The 20,530-nt window shown below is 42.3% G+C and overlaps 2 protein-coding genes across 9 annotated transcripts in view; one reads left to right on the top strand and one right to left on the bottom strand.

Moving 5' to 3' along the window:
- The window catches only part of PTCD2 (pentatricopeptide repeat domain 2), a 31,031-nt gene extending 28,519 nt beyond the window's left edge, over positions 1-2,512 (bottom strand). The window contains exons 1-2 of one of the 3 annotated variants that reach the window (XM_072826759.1): positions 2,375-2,512; positions 1,211-1,303 (exon numbers count right to left, since the gene is read on the bottom strand). In XM_072826759.1, the coding sequence (XP_072682860.1) occupies positions 1,211-1,303; positions 2,375-2,486 (205 nt within the window). In that variant the 5' untranslated portion in view covers positions 2,487-2,512. Of the gene's footprint in view, positions 1-1,210; positions 1,304-2,112; positions 2,142-2,374 lie in introns of those variants that run through there. The other 2 variants (XM_072826761.1, XM_072826760.1) reach the window with 2 other exon arrangements.
- Positions 2,513-2,540: 28 nt separating this feature from the next.
- MRPS27 (mitochondrial ribosomal protein S27) overlaps positions 2,541-20,530 on the top strand; it is an 87,716-nt gene continuing 69,726 nt past the window's right edge. Inside the window, exons 1-4 of one of the 6 annotated variants that reach the window (XM_072826755.1) lie at positions 2,582-2,674; positions 4,467-4,602; positions 9,305-9,382; positions 19,893-19,963. In XM_072826755.1, coding sequence (XP_072682856.1) covers positions 19,910-19,963 — 54 coding nt within the window. In that variant the 5' untranslated portion in view covers positions 2,582-2,674; positions 4,467-4,602; positions 9,305-9,382; positions 19,893-19,909. Of the gene's footprint in view, positions 2,675-2,931; positions 3,119-4,466; positions 4,603-9,304; positions 9,383-19,892; positions 19,964-20,530 lie in introns of those variants that run through there. The other 5 variants (XM_072826753.1, XM_072826754.1, XM_072826756.1 and 2 more) reach the window with 5 other exon arrangements.

The raw sequence follows: 20,530 nt of genomic DNA, 5'->3' as shown, positions 1-20,530 counted from the left end.
AGGAAGGAGATTTGAAAAGGCCAGTTGGGACAAACTAAATTTATTTCAAGAGAGAGAGTCTTGCTATGTTCATAAAGAAATTAAAGTACTGGAAAAAATGTGAAGGAGAGAGGGAATGAACTCATCAATATTTCTCAGATGCTGAAAGGAATTAAGACCTAGCGTGGTGGTGTGTTTTCAGCTATTTGTAATAAAAATGTTCAAACCTATCCAAAAATAGAGAGAGGACATTATGCTCTCATGTGTCTATCACTGAGGCTCAACAATGACTAATATTTTGATAATCTAAAAAAAAATGTTTTTAGCCTATTGACTTTTTCAGCAGAGTAGAAAAATATGAAAATGCATCATAGGGGGCACCTGGGTAACTTGGTTCAGCTTCCAACTCTTGATTTCTGGTAAGGTCAGGATCTCAGGGTCACTGGATCAAGCGAGCCCTGTGTCAGGCTCCACACTCAGCAAGGAACTCACTTGAGGTTCTCTCTCTCCCTCTATCTCTCTCTCTCCCCCACCCTCACTCCCTCTCAAATATTAAAAAAATGCATCACACACTGGACAGTGTTGTTCCACTATATTTCACTAGTATATAGACACGTAGTATATACTGGAGATACTATGTAAAACGTACCTTTGACTCAGAGGTGCATCAAAAATGTGAAAGCTAATCATATTGAGCAGTTCTCAGGATTATTAACAGTCTGAGACTTCAAGTTTGGCATTTCTAGGAAACTCCCAGTCGCTGCTGATCCCTGACCCTGAGTTTGGGTGGCATGGATCTAGAGAGGACTGGTTCCAACACTAATTTTAGCATTTCTTTAGGATCCTGGGAAAAGTGGCAAAAGGAGAGCTGTAGAGTCTGCAGTAGTAGAAAGTGAGATGAAAAGCACATTGAGGGACGCCTGGTGGCCCAGCGGTTGAGCGTCTGCCTTTGGCTCAGGTTGTGACCCCGGGGTCCCGGGATCAAGTCCCATGCTTTCTCCCTCTGCCTGTGTCTCTGCCTCTCTCTGTGTGTCTCTCATGAATAAATAAAATCTTTAAAAGGGGGGAAAAAAAGCACACTGAAGGGTAGACTATGAAATGAAGAATAAACCCTGTCAATTTTTTCTCAGACACAAGTCCCTATTCACCGAAAGACACTGAATAGGGACTAAGACAGAAAAAAACTTGAAGTACACATCACCAAAACAACTAACAAAACAGATTCAGTTACCTTTGGTTCCAGGAAGATGAGATGCAATAGCCACCTTCTTATGCTGAAATTCTTTTAACTTCACAGTATTATCCGTAAGTAGGTATCTTTTAGCTAAAAAATTAAAGAAAAAAAGTAAAACCATTTTTTTTGTGGTCTCACACTCCACGAACAGGAGTAGAACTTGACTCCCTTTCTGATCTTCAGTCAATACGAATATTCCCACTGGACAGCTACCAATAGGGTCGCGCGGGTGGGAAAGTGTGCATCTCTAGGCTACCGGAGAATTCCGATTCTCAGCAAGGTGCGTTTGTGCCTAAGAAAGGAGCTACTGATTTACTGTATGGAGATGGGTGGAGAGGAACCTGGGAGGTGAAACATAAATGTACATTCCCCGTCTAGTTATGGGATCGCAAGGGGCTAAAAAAAATTAAAAAATAAAATAAATTAAAAAACAAACAAACCAAAGCCACCACGAAAGGTCACGGCTTAAATGTCAAACCGGCATATCTCGTTTTGGTTTATCCGGGCTGGCGGAAGCAAAGCCCACCGCGGAGTGTGACCCCCCCCCCCGCCCCCGCCCCGCCCCCGCCCCCGCCCTCCTGGTTCTGCCCAGTAGGGAAGTGAGGAGCTACAGCCCCTCGGAACAGGCCGGTCGGCATCCTCAATCCTCAAGGGGTCTCGGAAGTCGCCGACCGCAGCTCTAAGTAGAAGAGATACATTGTTTCTTTAGGAGGCTCCGCCCCGCCCACTTAGAGACCCCCTCCCGCAGGGCTGTAACCGGCTCACGGCGGGAAGCCTGGAGGCCGCCGGGACACTGCCGCTCCAGCGCCAACTATTACCCCCTCCCCTCGCCGGCACATTCACGTTTTTTCCATAAAGCTTAGTAAACAGGGGCAATTTTACAAACGAAGAGAGCTGACCGCGCGAGGTCCTTCGGATATGAGCGGCAGCAGGGCCGGGGTCCCGAGCTCGCAGTCGAAGGCCTCGGCTCCCAGACCCGGCGGGGGGTGGGGCTTCCCGGCAACGGCGGCCACGACGGCGCCCAGGTCGAGGCCCCCGCCCGGCCGCCCCCGGCCCGCCAAGCACACGGGGGGCGACGGGGGCGCGGCTCCAGCCCACCAGCCACGGCTGCGGAGGCGCCCGTCTCTCTTCCCTCCCGTCCCCACAAGAGTCCGGGGATACCTCCGAGCGGGCAGCGGCAGCCCGCGGAGCCGGAGCCTACCGCCCCGGGAAGCACCGAGCCGCGCAGCGCACGCAGCAGCCCGCGCTCCGGCAGCCGAGCCACGGCCGCCATGCTGTCCGGGCCGCGCCAACTACGGGAGCCGCGAGGGGGCGGGGCGTCGGCGCGTGACCACACCCCTTCCTGCGCGGCCGCCGGGGGAGGGGCAGGGGGAGGGACTCGCTCCAAGATGGCGGTGCCCATAGTGTGGCGCGGCTTCCTTCTGGCCCGGAACGTGCCTCTGCCTTCGCGCTCCCTGGCAGGTGGGTGGCAGGTGCCCCCTTTAGTAGGCACCTTGAGACTCTTCCTTTAAGCGACGGGAAGCTGCGGGCTCTCGACAGCGCGGGAAGTTCTTCCGGGATCTCGTGGCTGGAGCGTTGGGTGACGCGGGGGAGGAAGGGAGGCCTCGGGCCCGTCCCCTTACCTGTGAGGTGTGCGCAGTGAGGCCGTGGCGCCCGCGCTCTTGCAGGTGACCTGCAGGGCTTTGCATCAGGGCGGCCATCTCTTCGCTGCCCGCCGCAGAGCTAGGACGTGCCCCCCTCCCCGCTTCGGGGCCTTGGGGGGTGGCCTAGGGTGACGCCTTACCTCCGCAGACTTGGGGAGACCTTCGGGCTCCGCGTAGGATAAGCGTTTCAGAACTGATTTCCCACTACGTGGTGGCCCGAGGCACAACCTTTCAGTGACCTTGCTCTGTATCCAGCCGACAGGTACCTATCTCTAAGGCGCAGGTGAACCTTAGACCTCTCAGCGGTTAAGGCAGGACCCCAGGCAGCTGAAAAGTTGTGCTGAAGTCTTTGTTTTTAAAAAGATTTAAAAAAAAATATTTATTCATGAAACAGGCAGAGGGAGAAGCAGGCTCCATGCAGGGAGCCCGATGTGGGACTCGATCCCAGGACCCCGGGGTCACGACCTGGGATGAAGGCAGATGCTCAACCACTGAGCCACCCAGGTGTCCCCTGTGTTTAAGTTTTGACCCCGCCACTCCACCCCAAAACTCAAGCCTCCTGTTGACCTTACCCACAAGTCCATCAACACATGTTTTATGTAGTTGTAGCCTATATTAGGAAGGGTTATCAAAACCTTATAGGGAATTACATTTATAAGACTGGATTGATTGGGGGGGAAATCTGTATAAGTGGACCCGTGCAATGTGGTATTATTCAAGGATCGACTGGGCTAAGATATTTGAGTAAAGGGCGCCTCACTCAAAAGGTTTTTAAACGGATCTGTTGACAGACGTCGGGGAAAAAAATGGGACATTTATACAAGATAAATCGTGTACAGGATTATAGGACTAAAATGCAGTAATCACAACTGATGTTTCCAGCGCCTGTTATCTGCTCTTTCCAGCATACCTTCTCCAGCTCCTGTTAGAAACCAACACGTAGGGGCAGCCCAGATAGCTCAGTGATTGGGCGCCTGCCTTGGAGCCTGCTTTTCCCTCTGCCTGGGTCTCTGCCTCTCACTCTCTGTCTCTCATGAATAAATAAAATCTTAAAAAAAAAAAAAAAGTACACTGTTCACAAGGCTTTAGGAACAGCTATTAAATATCGACACGAAGCCTCGTTGTTGGCCACCAGGTTTTATGAGGATTAACCAGTTGACCTAGCAGGTGAAAATGTTTAGTGCCACACGTTGGAAAGTGTTACATGCAGGACCTGGCATCTGGGTAAGAATTAGCTGCTGTGCCTAATTGCTAGAATGTTTACTTATGGCTCTTAGTAAATGCTTTTTAAACTTAGTAAATTTTTACAAGACCTTGAATTGTTTATCAGAGAGACTCTCATGGTTGCATAGTGTTTGGGGCAGTCATTCTAGCAAGGGAGTGGATATTAGGTAACGGTGAATTGAAAGAATTTTCCGCTAGCATTTTGTTAAACTGGTAAACCTATAATCCATTACACCTGCTGTGGTAGCTACGAGCTATGTGGCGATTGGAATTAAACGTAAAGAAATAGTGTTTTAGGTATCCTAACCACATTTTAGGTGTTCAGCAAAGACCTGTGGTTACTGGCTCCCCTTGCACCGCTCAGAATTAAACATTTCCATCATTAGGTTCTACTGAGTAAGCCCTGAGTTAGACCGTAGAAGAAAGAAGTCTTGTAATCAGGAACTGGAAGCTGAAGACAAGCAATAAAAGTATGCAGGATAGTGCGTTATGGATCACCCAGGATTGGAGAATGCAGATAAGGTAATTGACTTTCAAGTCAACAAAACATCTTGAGCCATTACAGGATAAGAAAGGGAAGAATGTACTTGGTACAACCTAGAGAAGTGCTTTAGATAATACGAAGAGAGTAGAGAAAGGAAAGCTGTTGGGACCTATTACATAGTGAACGTCCAAGTAGGCATTTAACATGCCCTCATTTGAGCTGTGATACAGGGTAGGCACCATTTCTCTATTTTACGATGAAAAAGACTCAGAGACTGCAACTTGGCCACGTTTCATAACATTAGTTAGGTAAGGATTCCTGCTTAAGACTTTCCAACTTTCTAAAGTGTATCTGTATCGACAATCGCTGCTTTTCTCTGGATGGAAAACATGTTTGGGGACATTGGTCTGAAGGTCAAAGTGACTATAAAATTAGTATATCGATAGAGCCTATCACTTTTCACTAAACTTTGACATTCTTGTCCTCACAGGTATCTTAATTAAAGAGAGAGAATATCTCTTTTTATGGTGGAGAATTATCTAAAAGACTATGGCTCCCCCAAAGCTAACTGGCTGAAGGATAAGCAAGTTCAAGCAAGGTTTATATGTACTGTTGGGCGGCATATGCAGAGTGGGACTAATCAGGCTCATGGACCTAAACCTGTGAGGGAGTTGTTGTTTTATCCACTTCAATGTGAAGATCAACATATCACGTGGAACATGATTAGAAATACAGAATCTCTGTCCCCCCTGAAGACCTGCTGAGTCAGAACCTTCATTTTATCAAGGTTCACGTACGCATTAAAGTTTGGGAAACTGGCTTATGTTTTCCACTTAACCATTGTTCACCCAATTTAACATTGTCTGACTTGATGGGAAATCTTTAATTCTAATGTTGATATAAAGACTTTCCACCTACTATATGGAAATGCAGATATTTCTAAGTGATGTCATTTGTGAAGTATCAGAATGATAAACCTCTTGTTTTAAAAAGTTTACAGAAATGGAATGTTTGTCTTTGTTAAGGTATAGTAATTTCCTATTGCTGTTGTCATAGATTACCACAAATTAGGTGGTTTAACCAAGTATTATCATACAGTTCTGTAGGTCAGAAGCCCAACATAGGGTCTTCTAAAATCAAAGTGTTGAAAGAGGTTTCCTTCAGGAATCTCTAAAGGGGAAAATCTGCTTCCTTGTCTTTTCCCTCTTCGAGAGACCACTTGCATTTCTTGGCTGATACTCCCCTTTTTTAAACATCTTCAACATGAGCAAGTCAAGGCCTTCCATCACTCCATTCTCCACATATCACACGACCTGTCTCACCCCATTGTAATCAATGATTACAATGATTACATTGGGCTCACCTGGATGACCCAGTACAATCCCTTCATTTTAAGATCAGCTGATTTGGTGATCTTAATCGTATCTAACCTCAATCCCCTTTAGCTATGTACCCTAACATAGGCAGAGGTTCTGGAGATTAAGACATGGCTATCTTTTGGAGGGTCATTACTCTGCCCGCTAGACTTTGCCACTTTTTCCTACATCTATGATTGGTTTCCATTGGTCTAGGAAAATTTTCCATTTGCCAAATTTCTTCAGCCTTAAACCCATATCCTTTTCTTCTACACTCAATGGAAGTGGAAAGTGATTACTGGTTACTTTTTTTTGTAAAGCAAATATTAAAAAGTTCATGTATATAAAGGGTGCTGGGCTTACCTTTTGTAGATTTAGTGGTCTCCTATTTTTTTTCCGTTCATGTGATCCCTGTGAACAACTGTACCCAAAGGGCATCCTTGGATTCCCGTCTTTCTCCACCATTGCTTCCCCTGCTTGAATCCCAATTCAAAACTCTTTGAACATTGACCAACATCATTGTCTTTTCTGACTCCAGAAGAGGAAGGGGTGATTTCTTATGCTAGAGGCATATGCCAGAAGAAGAAATACAGAATAGGAAATAATAATAGAGAGTAAGTCACTGATACCCTGAAGTTTACAGCTTAATAGTCCTTAGCTTATGGTCACATACAGAAGAGCTGCTCCTGTTTCCCACAGAAAGGAGAGACCTTCCTGGTTTTAGAAATTGGAATCCAGTTTGTATAGAAATGCTGCTATAAATTATGAATGGGTTAGTTGAATTTATTCTTTTGGCTCTGTGTAAGAACATGCAGGGACGTGAACTATTACTAAGTTCAGGTACTTCATTTCCAACTGCAGAATCCCTAGTTTTCTACCAGCTGGTAAAGTTCAGACCAAATCTCAGGTCTCCCACTCCTGACCTGTTGCACAACTACACAGCTAATGCCATGGGATTTTATTCATCTTTCTTGGCACATCTAGGAATGTAACAGTTCATAACATTGTTTCTATGAAAAATGTGTGCTTTGAAAAAAATACATGAAAATATGTTCCTATAAAAATGTATTATACCAAAACATCTTTTTTTTTTTTTTTTTTTTTGGATAATCCACTTGAAGTGCAGGCACTTTTTAATAGTTATTATTTCTTTAAAAGTATCTTTGAGACAGTCTTTGGAAGCTTTTTCATATTATTGTTCATTGCTTAAGCTTTACACTTCAAATTTAGCATATTATTCTAGTAAAGGTTTGACCTGTAATTAAGGTAAGGGAGGGATTGGTTTGTATATAAACTCACACAGGTGTGTTTATTTTTGTTTATTTTAGTCGGAAGACGGATAGAGAATAATAACAGCATGCAAATATTATAGTCAGCTCCCAAGTTATGATCTGTGTGTGACCTTGAGAAACTTACCAGCCATTCCTTCCCTTTTTTTCCCTCTTAAACAGTTTTATTAAGGTACAATTCACCTATTTCAAAAATTCAATGCTGTGGGTTTTCTTTTTTTTTTTTTTAAGCTTTTATGTATTTATTCGTGAGAGACACAGGCAGAGGGAGAAGCTGAGTCCCCACAAGGCGCCCAATGCAGGACCCAATCCCAGACCCCAAGATCACACCCTGAGCCAAAGGCAGACACCCAACTGATGAGCCCCCCAGGTGTCCCCAGTGGGTTTTCTTTATATATATACACACACACACACACACACACAGTGTTGTATAGTCCTCACCACAGTCAATTTAGCACATTTTTACCACCTCAAAAAACCCCTCATACTCATTAACAGTCACTCCTACAAGCTTTCCTGACACCTTCCGCTCCAGTTCTAGGCAATCACTAATCTGCTGTTTCTTTGAATTTGCCTGTTAGGGACATTTCATATAAATAGAGTTATGTGATATGTGACTTTTTATGACTGGCTTTTTGACTTAGCGTAAAGTTTTCAAGGTTCATCCAAGTTCATACCTCATTTCTTTTTATTGCCAAATGATACTCTGTCATCAGACTATATCACATTTTGTTTATCTTTTTATTAATTGATATTTGTATTATTTTCACTTTTGGCTATTATGAATAATACTGCTATGACCATTTGTATACCAATTTTTGTGTGGATATGTGATTTCATTTCTCCTGGGTCTATTACCTAGGTGTGAGATTACTGAGTTGAACGGTGACTCATGTTAACATTTTGAGGAGCTGCCAAACTTCCAAAGTGGCTGCACCATTTTACATTGTCACCTACTATATATGAGGCTTCCGGTTTCTCTACATCCCTATCAGTAGCTCTTACTACCTTTTTTATTATAGTCATTCTAGTGAGTATCAAGTGGTATTTCAGTGTATTTTGCATTTCCCTGATAAATTATATTAAACATTTTTCCATGCACTCGGCCATTTGTGTGTGGGTTTTTATTTTTAAGAAATGTCCATTCAAATCCTTTGCCCATTATTCTTCAGTGGGTTGTCTGTTTAGAGTTGTAAGGGCAATTTACATATTCTGGATACAAGTCCCTTATCAGGTAAGTGACTTGCAGATATTTTCTCCATTCTGAGTTGTCCTTTCACTTTTTTTTTTTCTTAAGATTTTATTTTTTTATTTATTCATGAGAGACACAGAGACAAAGGCAGAGAGAGAAGCAGGCTCTGTGCAGGGAGCCTGAGTGGGACTCTAGGATCACACCCTGGGCCCAAGGCAGATGCTCACCGCTGAGCCGCCCAGGCATCCCTGTTCTTTCACTTTCTTAATGGTGCCCTTTGAAACACGAAGGGTGCTAGTTTTGGTTAAGTTGCTGCTAGTTCTTTCTCAATCATTCCTTGAGCTCGTGTTTATTGAGCATTGCCATATGCCAATTATTGTGCCAGGTGCTAAGAATGCAGATATGCCATCTAATGAGTTACCTCAACGCTGGCTTGTTAGGTTTCTCTAATTTACCAGTAGGGTGGTTGGTTATTGGTTAAGATATTCTTTGGTTTGTATGAAGGATGAATATGCTGATCTAAGTCAGATGGAAATGTTTTTCTGAACTAACTAATTATAAAGCATTCTATTAATGAGTTAAGCAACAGTTCGGCAAGTATTTGGGTTCTAAGAAGTTCTAGGGCTTAGGGCCAACAAATGTCTTCTAGTCCTAAAATTACAGGAACAAAATTACCAGCATTCTTACCCATAACATTTTTGAAATTTTCAGTTTCTGTGCTTCTACTTATTAGAGGTTGAATGCACACTGTCATGAACTGTGCAATATAGGTTATACTATCATACTAGAATCTTTATGTAATAATCTAGTACCTTGAAAATATGACAAAAGTATATTTAATAAGACATATACAAAATAAACCTGTTGTGAGGCCACTCCTATTGATAAATGACTTTTCCCTCAGGTAAAAGAGGCCTGCTTTCTGCAGCGTACGTGGACAGCCACAAATGGGAAGCAAGAGAAAAAGAACATTGTCACCTGGGTACGTACCTATTGGGCTGTTATATATGTCAGGTTATATATGTTTATCAGATGTTATGCAGATAGCAGCCTTTTTTTTTTTCCCCCTAAAATAACAAGCCCTAGGGGCACCTGGGTGGCTGAATCTGTTAAGGATTGACTCTGATTTTTTGTTTCAGTTCAGGTCATGATCTCTGTGTCGTGAGATCAAGCCCCATGTCTGGCTCCACACTTAGCGTGGAGTCTGCTTTAGATTCTCTTTCCCTCTCCCTCCCCCCACCCCCGTTCTCTCTCTAAAATAAATAAAATCTTTAAAATAACAAGGCCTAAACAAAATCACAGACCCTGTGAGCACTTTGTAGAAATGTGAATACTTCATATATATATATATATATATATATATATATACACACACACGCACACACACACATATTATATGTAATATCATGAGGACATTGATAAAGTCAGTTGGTGATAGTTTTATGGGACTACTGTAATTTTTTGATCAATTCCAGTGCTGATCTAATATTCTCCCCCAGATTTTTTTCTCTGCTTTTTTGGACTTATGTTAAAGAGTAATGTCCCCCTGTGTTTATGGATTTTTCTAATAACTGGGGGGAGGGAGAAGGAGGAGGACATTCTTTTGTAGTTGTCTGTAATGGCTAGCTTGTAGTGGGGTAGAAGTTTGAAAGAACTCAGCATTTTCTCCCCAATGATGTTAATGCAAGAGCAAAATTGGTTTGTGTGTCTTAGAATAGCTACGTAGGCAGGGACTAACCAAGCAAGCAGAGCTGTGGAGAATCTGAAGGTAAGTATATGCTTGCACTGAAATGTAGAATCACTGTGAGTAGATAGAAATGTAGATGGGTATAGATGTGGTATACTGGCAAAGTCCAATTCCAGGTGTGGCATTATTATAAGTGACACGGCTTTATTCACAAAATGGTGAACAATGCTTGGTAAAGTTCTGAACAAATCAAAGTGCTGCCTTCAGTTTACATGGTAGTTGCATCTATGGAAATTTCAGCTTATATTCAAATTTTGCCCAAAAAAGTACTTTGTTTCTTTGTTAAATGGAGTGAGTTCTATTATCAACAGGTTGATTTTTTTAATGTAAATGTGAATGCCTGCCATGTCATAGATGCCATAATATGTGGGACAAATATTTAAACTATTTGTAAATAGTTTTAAACTTACAAAAGGTTGTAAAAAATACAAAGAGCATCTATATGCTCTTTGCCCAGATTCACCAGGTCAAAGACCCTTTTGTTTTTGCTTTCTCATTATCTACACACACTTTTAAAAAAAAAAACAAAAACAAAAACAAAATAAAACCATTTGAGAGGTTGTAACCTATGTTATAGCCCGTCAAGCTGAGTGCTTTGGTGTATACTACCTGACATGTTTTTAAGGATCCAGTCCCTTTTTTTAATAGAATATTCTTCTTTTGGGATTTGTCTTCTATTTCTTCATAATTAGATTCAAGGAAGGTTCCCCTGGCCAGAATATTGTCAGTAATGTTGTGTCCTTCTCAGGATGTCCTCTCATCTGAGGACAGCCAATGTCCATCTGCCCTCACTGGGGGTTTACTTTGATCACCCCATCACATGTCTGGTTTTTCCACTGAAGAGTTAATGTTTTTCTCCCTTGTGACAGGCAATTTGTGAGGAGATACTGTATGTAACATCATGCCACTGTTCTTGTCAAAAATTTCCCCCCTATATTTGATATCCATTTAACTTCTTGCCTGAATCAGTCTTTACTATGGTGGTTGCAAAAATGATGGTTTTCCAATTCTGTTAATACCTCCACATTTATTAATTAATACTCAGTATTCTAATGTAAGTAAGAGCCCTCTGTTTCCTACCATTTCTGTCTTTCTCTGTTTATCGTCAGTATGGTTCTGTGGTTTGTGGATTCTTCTTTTTCTTTTAATGATTCATTACCATCCTTGTTATTTTGGTGGTCGAATTGTTCCAAAGTTGGTTAGTAGAAGCCCTGTCAACCTGACTCCCAGTATTCCATCGTGTACTTTTCCTGCTCTAGCGCTGGAATCAACTATTTCTCTAAGGAGTCCTGGTTCCTTTTAGTAAGGAATGATATTAGGAACAAAGATCTGTGTACTAGCTCTTCTCTTGCTACTGTGGAATTTTTGCTTGGCCTCTTCAGTGGATAGAGCTAGGGAAAATAAGAATACATAGCCACATAAACATATGTGCACATCCATGCACATAAGCTTATGTGTACATATTTTACACATAAGGAGTTCACGCTGAAACCTCCAATTCCAGTTATCCCCACAGAGTTCTTCTTGCCTTCTCTAGGCCATATTTGTATCAGCCTTCTATGCCAAAGACTCTGGCTCCCAACAGGAACAATGTTTTGATGTGTTGGACAGTGTCTGCACTGCAGGTTATCTCATTTTTCTGTCTTCGGCTCACTCAGTAATCACTGCAGCCGTTTTGACAGTCAAAAAGAACTGCATATTTCTGACTGCCCTGTGGGGCCAATAGTACTGCTTTTGGCAACCACCATTCTGGTGATGAAACCAACATGAACTACCTTAATTATTTTGCAAAGCTTGTTCTAACATGCTGTGTATGAACTGTAAGAAAAGTGATATGGAAAAGCAGAGAAGAAAATGAAGAATTTCAGGAAAACTATTGTTAACACTCTCCTAGGTATGAAAGGGAAACTAGAAAAGACCATTATATTTATTGCCTTGGTATAGGATATAGTCAGCTCTTTGTTATTATGGGGCAAGTTTACAGAACCTTTGTATAGATTCCCGAATACACAGAAGCTGTTTGCCACAGAATGAGTGTAATAAGGCTGCAGTAAATAAATATCAGATGTAGGTAACTGTCTTCTCTCTGTAAGATCAGTATACTCCTCTCAAGATTAGTATACTTGGAAAAGCAGTAATAGCTACCAGGTACTGAAGACTCCTCTGCCTGGAATATCCCCTGCACATCGGGAGTCCCTATTCAGTCCGAATTGACTTTTCCTCACCCTGTATTCTTACAGCACTTTGTACCATCGTTATACCAATTTAATGTGAAAAGTCTGCACTTGGGGGGCCGACTTCTGGATGCGAGCCCTGGTTCAGCCAGATTTCAGAAACTCATTTACCGTTGTTCCCGTAGCCATAAATTAGGGATGATGAGAATGCCTGCTTCATTTAATACCCCGCCATGTAACCGGTGCAGCAGAAAGGCGTGGAATGGACGACTTCGCAGGCCCCTTGCCTGATCCCCATGTAAGAGATTAGGGTACGGGGGAGGTTTTGGAACTCAGACTGCATGGAAGAAAGAGAGGCTCTTTGAGACCATATATTTTTCTGTGTAACAAAATGTACTGAAACTTTGCTATGTGACGTTACGGCCCACCTTCCCCAACCGGACTGTTGAGGGGGCACGCTGTCCGGGGCCGGGGCCGGGGCCGGGGCCGGGGCCGGGGCTGCCTCCGGAAGACCGCGCGGCAGGTAGCAGCGCTGCGGCAGCCCAGACGGCCGCCCTGGGAGCCGGCGCTCGGGGCGGACCTGCGGGGAGCGAGCACGCGGGGCGCTGTGATTGGGCCCCGGGACCGGTGCACGCTCGCTGGTTGGGGCGCGGGGGAGGGCGAGGGGATGCGGTGGGACTGGGGGTGCCCGGGTGGTGGGGTGGAGGGGCAGGGTCGGCCCCGCGGGAGGGCGAGGGGTGCGATGGGGCTGGAGATGCCCGGGTGGTGGGGTGCGGTGGGGCTGGAGATGCCTGGGTGGAGGGATGCGGTGGGGCTGGGGATGCCGGCCCGGGTGGAGGGGCGGAGGGGCGCGGTCGGCTCCGCGGGAGGGGGTGGGGTGCAGTGGGGCTGGAGATGCCAGGGTGGAGGGGCGGGGTCGGCCCCGAGGGAGGGCGAGAGGTGCAGTGCTGCTGGAGACGCCCGGGTGGAGGGGTGCGGTGGGGCTGGAGACGCCCGGGTGGAGGGGCGGAGGAGTGGAGGGGCGGGGTCGGCCCCGCGGGAGGGCGTGGGGGGCAAGGGGGCAGGGTGGGAGCGGGAAGGTGCCCGGGGCGGGTGTGGGCTCCGGCTTCCACGTGCTTGAGTGGTTTCGCCTGCGCGTGGAGCACTTGGGGGCTCGGCTGGGGCTCGGCTGCCTGGTGTTCGCCGGTGGTTTTCGGTCAGAGCCTTGGAGGCGGGCTAACGGGGATCCGCCCAGCTCAGCTCCCAGTGCGAGGCGGACGTGGGACGCCGGGGGTGGGGGGGTTCGGTGAAGGCCCGGGGTGCTGCTTAGCCCCAAGGGGCAGTGTAGGGACCGCAGGGCAGGCCCTGTGACGAAGAGGCAGAGCAGCCTCGGTTGCAGTTCTGGGCTGAGCACTTCAGACGCGCCGCCCCATTTAAGGCTCACAACAGCCTGACGCAGCCGCTGCTGTTCCCCTTATGGATGAGGAAACGGAGGCCGCAGCCTGACACTTCCTTAGGGCCATTGCCTTTGTCCTGAAAACTAGCTTCCTCCGTGACCGCTCTACAACCTGCAGTTCTACCGTCGTGTCTTCCCTTGCACTGAACAGTGGATTTCTTGCTTTTTCAAAAATACATTTTGGTTGCATCATAATATATACAGAAACGTGCATAGATCATAGTGTATAGATTAATAAAGTGAACAAAGAAATGTAAGAAATAGAACATTTCTCCCACTCAAAAAGCCCCTGTTGAGGCTCCCATTCCTTGCTATTATTTCATCAATCCCTTTTCCCATCACCTGATTACTTTTTAACGAATTTTTGTGGATCATTTTATGTGTATTTTCACATGTACCTCTAAAAGATAAGAATTTTAAAAAATTATAATACTATTCTCATTTTTAAAAATTAGACATTCCTTAACATCATTAAATATGCTTTCAATTTCCCCAGAAGTCTCATAATTTTTTTTTTGATTTACAGTTTCTTGAAATGGGATCTAGATGAGGTTCATACATTATAATGTGTTGAGATGACTCTTAATTATTTTTTTATCTGTAAATTTCTGTTTCTTGCAATTTATTTGTTGAGGAAAATAGGTCTTTTGTCTTGAGGGTTTTCCACATTCTGGATTTGCTGTTTTCACCCTTATGGTGGTGTTTAACATGTTCCTCTACTTTCCATATGTCCTATAAAGCTGGCATTTAGAGACTCGATCAGATTCAGGGTTTGTTTTTTGTTTTCCTTTGGGCAAGAATTCTTCATAGGAAATATTGTTTACTTTTATCAGGGAGGTACACAGCATTTGATTGTCCCTCTTTGATGTTATAGGCCATTCGTGATCATTGGTTATATATCTATTCATTAGGAGCTGCAAAGTGTTACTATTTTAATTCTATCATCAGCAGTTTAGTTATCCTGAGACATAGTTTTTATGAAGAGGCAGTTTTCAAGATAATGGGTTGACCTCCTGCCATCTTCCACAAACGGTCAATGAGGATATTTTTTTTTTTTAATTTTTATTTTTTTTAAAGATTTTGTTTATTCATGAGAGATAGAAATAGAGGCAGAGACACAGACAGAGGGAGAAGCAGGCTCCATGCAGGGAGCCCGACGTGGGACTCGATCCCAGGCCTCCAGGATCATGCCCTGGGCTGAAGGTGGCACTAAACCACTAAGCCACCTGGGCTGCCCCCAGATATATATTTTTTAAATATCATTATGAACTTCTGGACTTAAGCATTTCACACATTCTAATCCATTGCAGTTAATGTTTTTATAGAAAGGGCCTTAGTTCTCCAGCTGGGCTTCTTATAGAGCCCTAGGAGTTCTTGGGCTTTCCAACTCAAGTCAGAAGATTGTAGTTTAGACTTTCTGTATGGGGCTTCCCTTGAGTTACAATAAACACTGAATGAAAGCATTGTTTCTGAAATTCCTCCTTAACATGCAGATCTTTTGAGGAGGCACAGGCTGCAAATTAACAGCATTAGTCAGTTAGTAGCTTCTGAATTACAGACTAGGGCCCACAGTGAATGGGACTAAGGAGAAAACCATTTTTGGGAAGTGAGTAGGGTGTCAGTAGGAGGGCAGGGGAGCTGATGGGGAACTGCCTGCGTTCATCAGAGGAAGTTATCACGCTTGGGTCACCTTGCTAAGGGTAAGGACCCCGGTGATGAGCTGGATTGGATTTCTGAGCCTTACTGAATTAAATATTTCCGATTTTTCAGACTATAAATAATTGTAAAGTAAGGGGCACCTTTTGGTTTTAGTTACTATTTGTTTTTGTTTTAAGAAATCCCTTTCCAAATTCAAAGAGACTTACTCCATTGACACATTTGAATTTAGGTTGAAACTAAGCACTGTGGTCACCTCTTAAAGCCACTTCTGCCATTAGCTGAGGTTTGGTTTTGCTGTGTCATTTCAGCTGGAGAAGCCTTTGGCTTGTCGCAGTGATTTTGCAAATCTTGCTCTTGAAGCCTGACAGAAATTTTCCGAAACCTGGTTTTGTAGCTTTCAGCTTGCATCTATCTATACCTGTGACATCTGTTTATTAGCTTTTATATGTATCATATGTTAGCAGTTCTAAAGATGGGTCTGACTTGTGCACGTCATCCTCCTTTAGTCTCAGTTTCTTAGTATATATGTATATAAAGTTTGCCTTTAGATTTTCCATTATTGAAACTATTTGTTTTAAAGCTTCTGGTGACCCAAGATAGATACACAGAAATCTAAGTATCTGTATTCAAAATGGTTCCTAGGTTGGTTTTTCCTACTTTCTTCTGTTGCTTCTATACATATGTCACGTGTGCTTGTTTTTCATACATGTGGGAAATAAAAACATAGCTTTAGACTCTGTTTTTTGATCACTTCTTTTAAGAAGTGCAATAATAACTTGTATCTAGCTTTTTATTACATAAATTAGATAAGGTACACAAATATTCTTAAACCCAGAAGAAGTTGAGTATTGATGGGTAACAATGATATACATTTACATAGAAATCTTGAAAAACCAAAACCATCTAATAATTTCTCACCTAAAGCTCATTTTTATATTTCAATTTTTAAAAAAATATTTAGGTATTTTATTTTCCATCTCATTCCAGAAACAGGATCCAGTTTAATATCCTCTTCAACCTTAAGAGCAACATCCAAGACTTATTTTGTGTTGCCTCCCAAGGAGTTCTAAGGCATAATTTGCTCATAGTTCACTCTAGGCTGCATCACAATCTCCTGGGGCTTTTGTTTAAAAATTTTTATTTCCCTGGTCTCACCTCAAGCCTACAGAATTAGAGTCACCCTTTGGGTGTGTGAAACATAGGAATCTGAAGTTCTCAAATCCTGCAGGTAATTCAGATCATTAACCAGGTTTGTGAATGATTGCACTCCTATACTTGGAATAGTGTAGGATCCCTAATAAAATCTTTTATGACCTTAGATCATCAATGGTATTATTTTCTTTGGACAAGAAGAACATCTTATCCTAGTATACATTTCATTTTCTGGACATACTTTCATGTTGTTTGTACAGCTTTAAGTTTTGTTCAGTGGAGATCTGTTTTCCCATTTGGCTTTTATTGGCTTCAACCATCCTCTGCAGTATATATTCCTGAGGAGCTGAATGATGGGAAAGAAGGCATCTTCTTTGGCACATTTCTTTGAACAAAAACTGGGCATCTGTGGGCCCCTCACTGAAATATGAAGTGTGATTTTGGCTGTTGAAGCCCATGATCCAGAAGCCTGTGGCGCTGGCCCCCTGTAGGCCACAGCTGCCCCAGCTTTCCTGGCCATCCCTGCTCTGCACAGTTTTCTGCCTCATTCATCACGCCAGCGCTGTCACATAAGGTGATTGGTCACATATAATATTTAGCAGCAAACCCCTCTCTGACTTCTAATATGCAAATGTTATTTGTCTGATGCTGGCTCTGCAGCTGTTGCCTTTTTGAGGCCCCAACCAATTTCATTTGACTTGAAGATGTCTTGGTGTGAGGGATTAAAATGGAATCTTTAGTTACCACAGTACAGAAAACCAACTCAACCAAGTGTTTATCGGTTAAAGATTTAAAGATTTGGTATCATGAGACTGCTGTTTAATATCATTCTGTTTGCAGTATTAACTTGAAGAGGTTTTTGAGGCATCTCTCTCTGTGTGTTAATACTCTTTAATCACCTGGTGTCAGTCCCTTTAAGATAATCATAAGAAAAGTAATTGCTTTTACATCATATCAGGTTTTCAGGATTTTGTGTTGCTTTCCCACAGTAGCTACTGAGTTTGTTGAGAGCATTGCCCCAGGGAAAGGAAAGGGGGAAAAAATGGTTAAATGCACAGCAAAAAGTCATCAACAAATACTTACCAATTGATTATCTGTCTTCTTTTTACTTGACACTAATTTCTTCTACCAAGGAGTAAAAAAAACTTGGAAATTCAATTACTCCTTTTTCCTTCCTTCCTCTCCTCCTTCCCTCCCATTCTCTCTCCCTTCCTTTCTAACTTTTATTCATTTTTTAAAAATATGTATTGAGTGCTTTTTATATAAACTGTTCTAGGGACTGAGAATATATCAGTGAATTAAGTCTGCATTCATGAACTTCTAAGTATAAAAGAAGAAAACAAAACACACAGACCAGCTATGTAGGCATTTGTAGGTCATAGAAGATATTTTGGATTTTATTTCATGTATGATAGCAAGCTGTTGGCTGGTTGAGAAAAGAAAATAACGAGATCTGATTCATCTTTTAAAAGGCTTACTCGGACTGCTGTGCGGAGGTTAGATTGTAAGGATGGGGCCAGTAGTTCAGATGACTAGAAGGTGAAACGTTACCAGTGGTAGTGGTGAAAAATACATATTTATTTCGAATCTAGAGACTATAAGATTTACAGTTGGTTATAGAATAAAAAAGAATGGAGCTTAGGGTAATGCCTCTGTTTTTGACCTGAATAAGCCAGCAAATGTAGTGGCCATTTACTGAGATGGGAAATGCTTGGGGAAAAGCAGGTTTGAGGGGAAGATTGGAGAATTAAGAGGACATGCCATGTGTAGATACGTATTAGACACCCAAATGGAGACATCACCTCTGCAGTTGCAAATACAAGTCTGAAGTTACAGGCAGAGGTCAGGTTAGGCATATACATGTGGAGCAAATAATCTGTAGATGATTAAAGCTGTGGGAGAGAGAAAGCATGAGATCACCCAGGACTGAGCAGATGGTGAAGAGGAAAAAGTCTTAGGCACTCCAGCATTTAGAAGTCAGCAAGAGGAGATCATGCAAAGGTACCCAAGAAAGAAAAACGAGTATTTCATGAGGGATAGAATGATCAACTATATTAATATGCTAGTGAGAGGTCAAGTAAGATGAGGATGAAATATTAAGCATTGAATTTAACAATGTGGAGGTGTCTTCAGTGATAGAATGATAGAAACCAAAATCTGATTTGAGTGACTTAAAGAGAGAGCTGACCTAAGGAAGTAGTAACAGTTGTATTAGGGGTGACCATTTTTGAGAACTCTTGCTGCTGAGGGCAGTGGAACGAAGGAGAAGTAGCAGGGAGGAGATATGAGGTCAAGGGAGATTTTTTTTGTCATTTGGATTTTTTGTTTCTTTAATAAAGTTTATCACATGTTAAAAAAATAGAAGGCACAGAGTATGGGCACAGATCATGGTAGCCTGGAAACCTGATGGTAGGAGGATGAAGTTCTTTTGAGTGCTTCTATTTTGTACTCCGGGAAGTACACAAAATCATGAGCTGAGATGGAGGGAAGAAGGGGAAAGAGCATATTGTAAGTTTGACAAGCGATGGGAAGATGTGAAATAATTCTTTTGGAGGGTGTGTTACTTAGTATTTCAGACTTTTAGACTCTGACATAACTGTGTAATCTCAAGAATGCCAAGTATTTCTGTGGACATTTTGCCTAAAGGAACCAGAATGGGAATAGTTCAGTCCAAAAATCACTAAATGTAGACAGAGTGCCTCTCTGACTTGTTTACAAAATGTATAAGTCATTTGATAAATTCTACTCTTTAAATTTTTGGAGAGCTAATACAGCTATCTGGTTCAAAATGCAAAAGGAGTAAGTGTATAAGCAATGAAGTATCTTCTTTCCTTGGGTCCCTTCTGTCTAATTCCTTTTCCTGGTGCCTGTCAGTGATAATACTTTCTAGTGTTTCCTTTCAGAGATACTTTATTGTTTCATTTTTAATTAATTTTTATTTAGTTAGTAGGCTCCATGTCCAGCATGGAGCCCTATGTGAGGCTTGAAGTCACAACCCTGAGATTGAGACCTGAGCTGAGATATTGATCTCTTTTTTATTTTTTTAATTTTTTTATTGATATATTTTTTTAAAGCTGAATATATGGTAGGATTTTTAGAATACTCCTTACTCCAACTGAAGAAATCATTTTTGAAAATATTACTAATATTCCTTTATCCTCTTTAACTTACACAAAAATGATTTATAAAAAGAACAAGAAAGAGCATCTATTTTAATAGTGACTTCACAATATTGGCAGCCATCTGGCAGGAGTTTTATCTGTTAGATTTTTCTTAAGAAATATGTATATTTAACAAGGTTCTTTTTCCTTCTTTGTCTTCACAGCTGATCTAGCATCTTTAATGGATAAAACATATGAGAGAAAATTGCCTGTTAGTTCTTTAACAATATCACGGGTAAGAAATCTTAAACATGTACATTTTCGAAGAAGGAGGATGAGAGGCTCTTTATATAGATAAAGATGTGTAAATAAAGGCTATCATTCATAAGAAATATTTCTCCAGAGCATGGTATTTTTGGGTAGGTATTAATAGATATTTTGGGGTAAAGAACCAAATTTCCATAACTGAAATAAAAGATAATAAATTTACCAGACTGTGATGTCAATGATCATTGTTGTGTACCTGGTTTATTTTAATTGTTCCAGAATACCATACTCTGTTCTATGAAACTATGATTTGTTTTTAAGTTGATATACCCTTCAAAGTGGTAGGATTCACTTGTTAATATTAGAAGTAATTTTGATACTTGAGAAAGTCTATGAAAGAATGGATATTTTTAATGTTAAACAGTGCAGTGGAGGAGAGACTGATATTAGGCTGGGAATCAGGAATAGTAATTGACAGTAACTATTACTGATTACTTTCTATGCCAGCCATTGTACTAGTTTCCTAACATGCGTTATCTGTTGATTCTTGCAGCGCCTGTTTGAGATAAGCACAGTAAACTGCATTCTACATGTA

The sequence above is a fragment of the Canis lupus genome, chromosome 5 (genome assembly GCF_048164855.1).
Source record: "Canis lupus baileyi chromosome 5, mCanLup2.hap1, whole genome shotgun sequence".
Classification (NCBI taxonomy): domain Eukaryota; kingdom Metazoa; phylum Chordata; class Mammalia; order Carnivora; family Canidae; genus Canis; species Canis lupus.
Note: the sequence above shows the minus strand (reverse complement) of the source record. Positions and strands in the feature narration are given on the sequence as shown.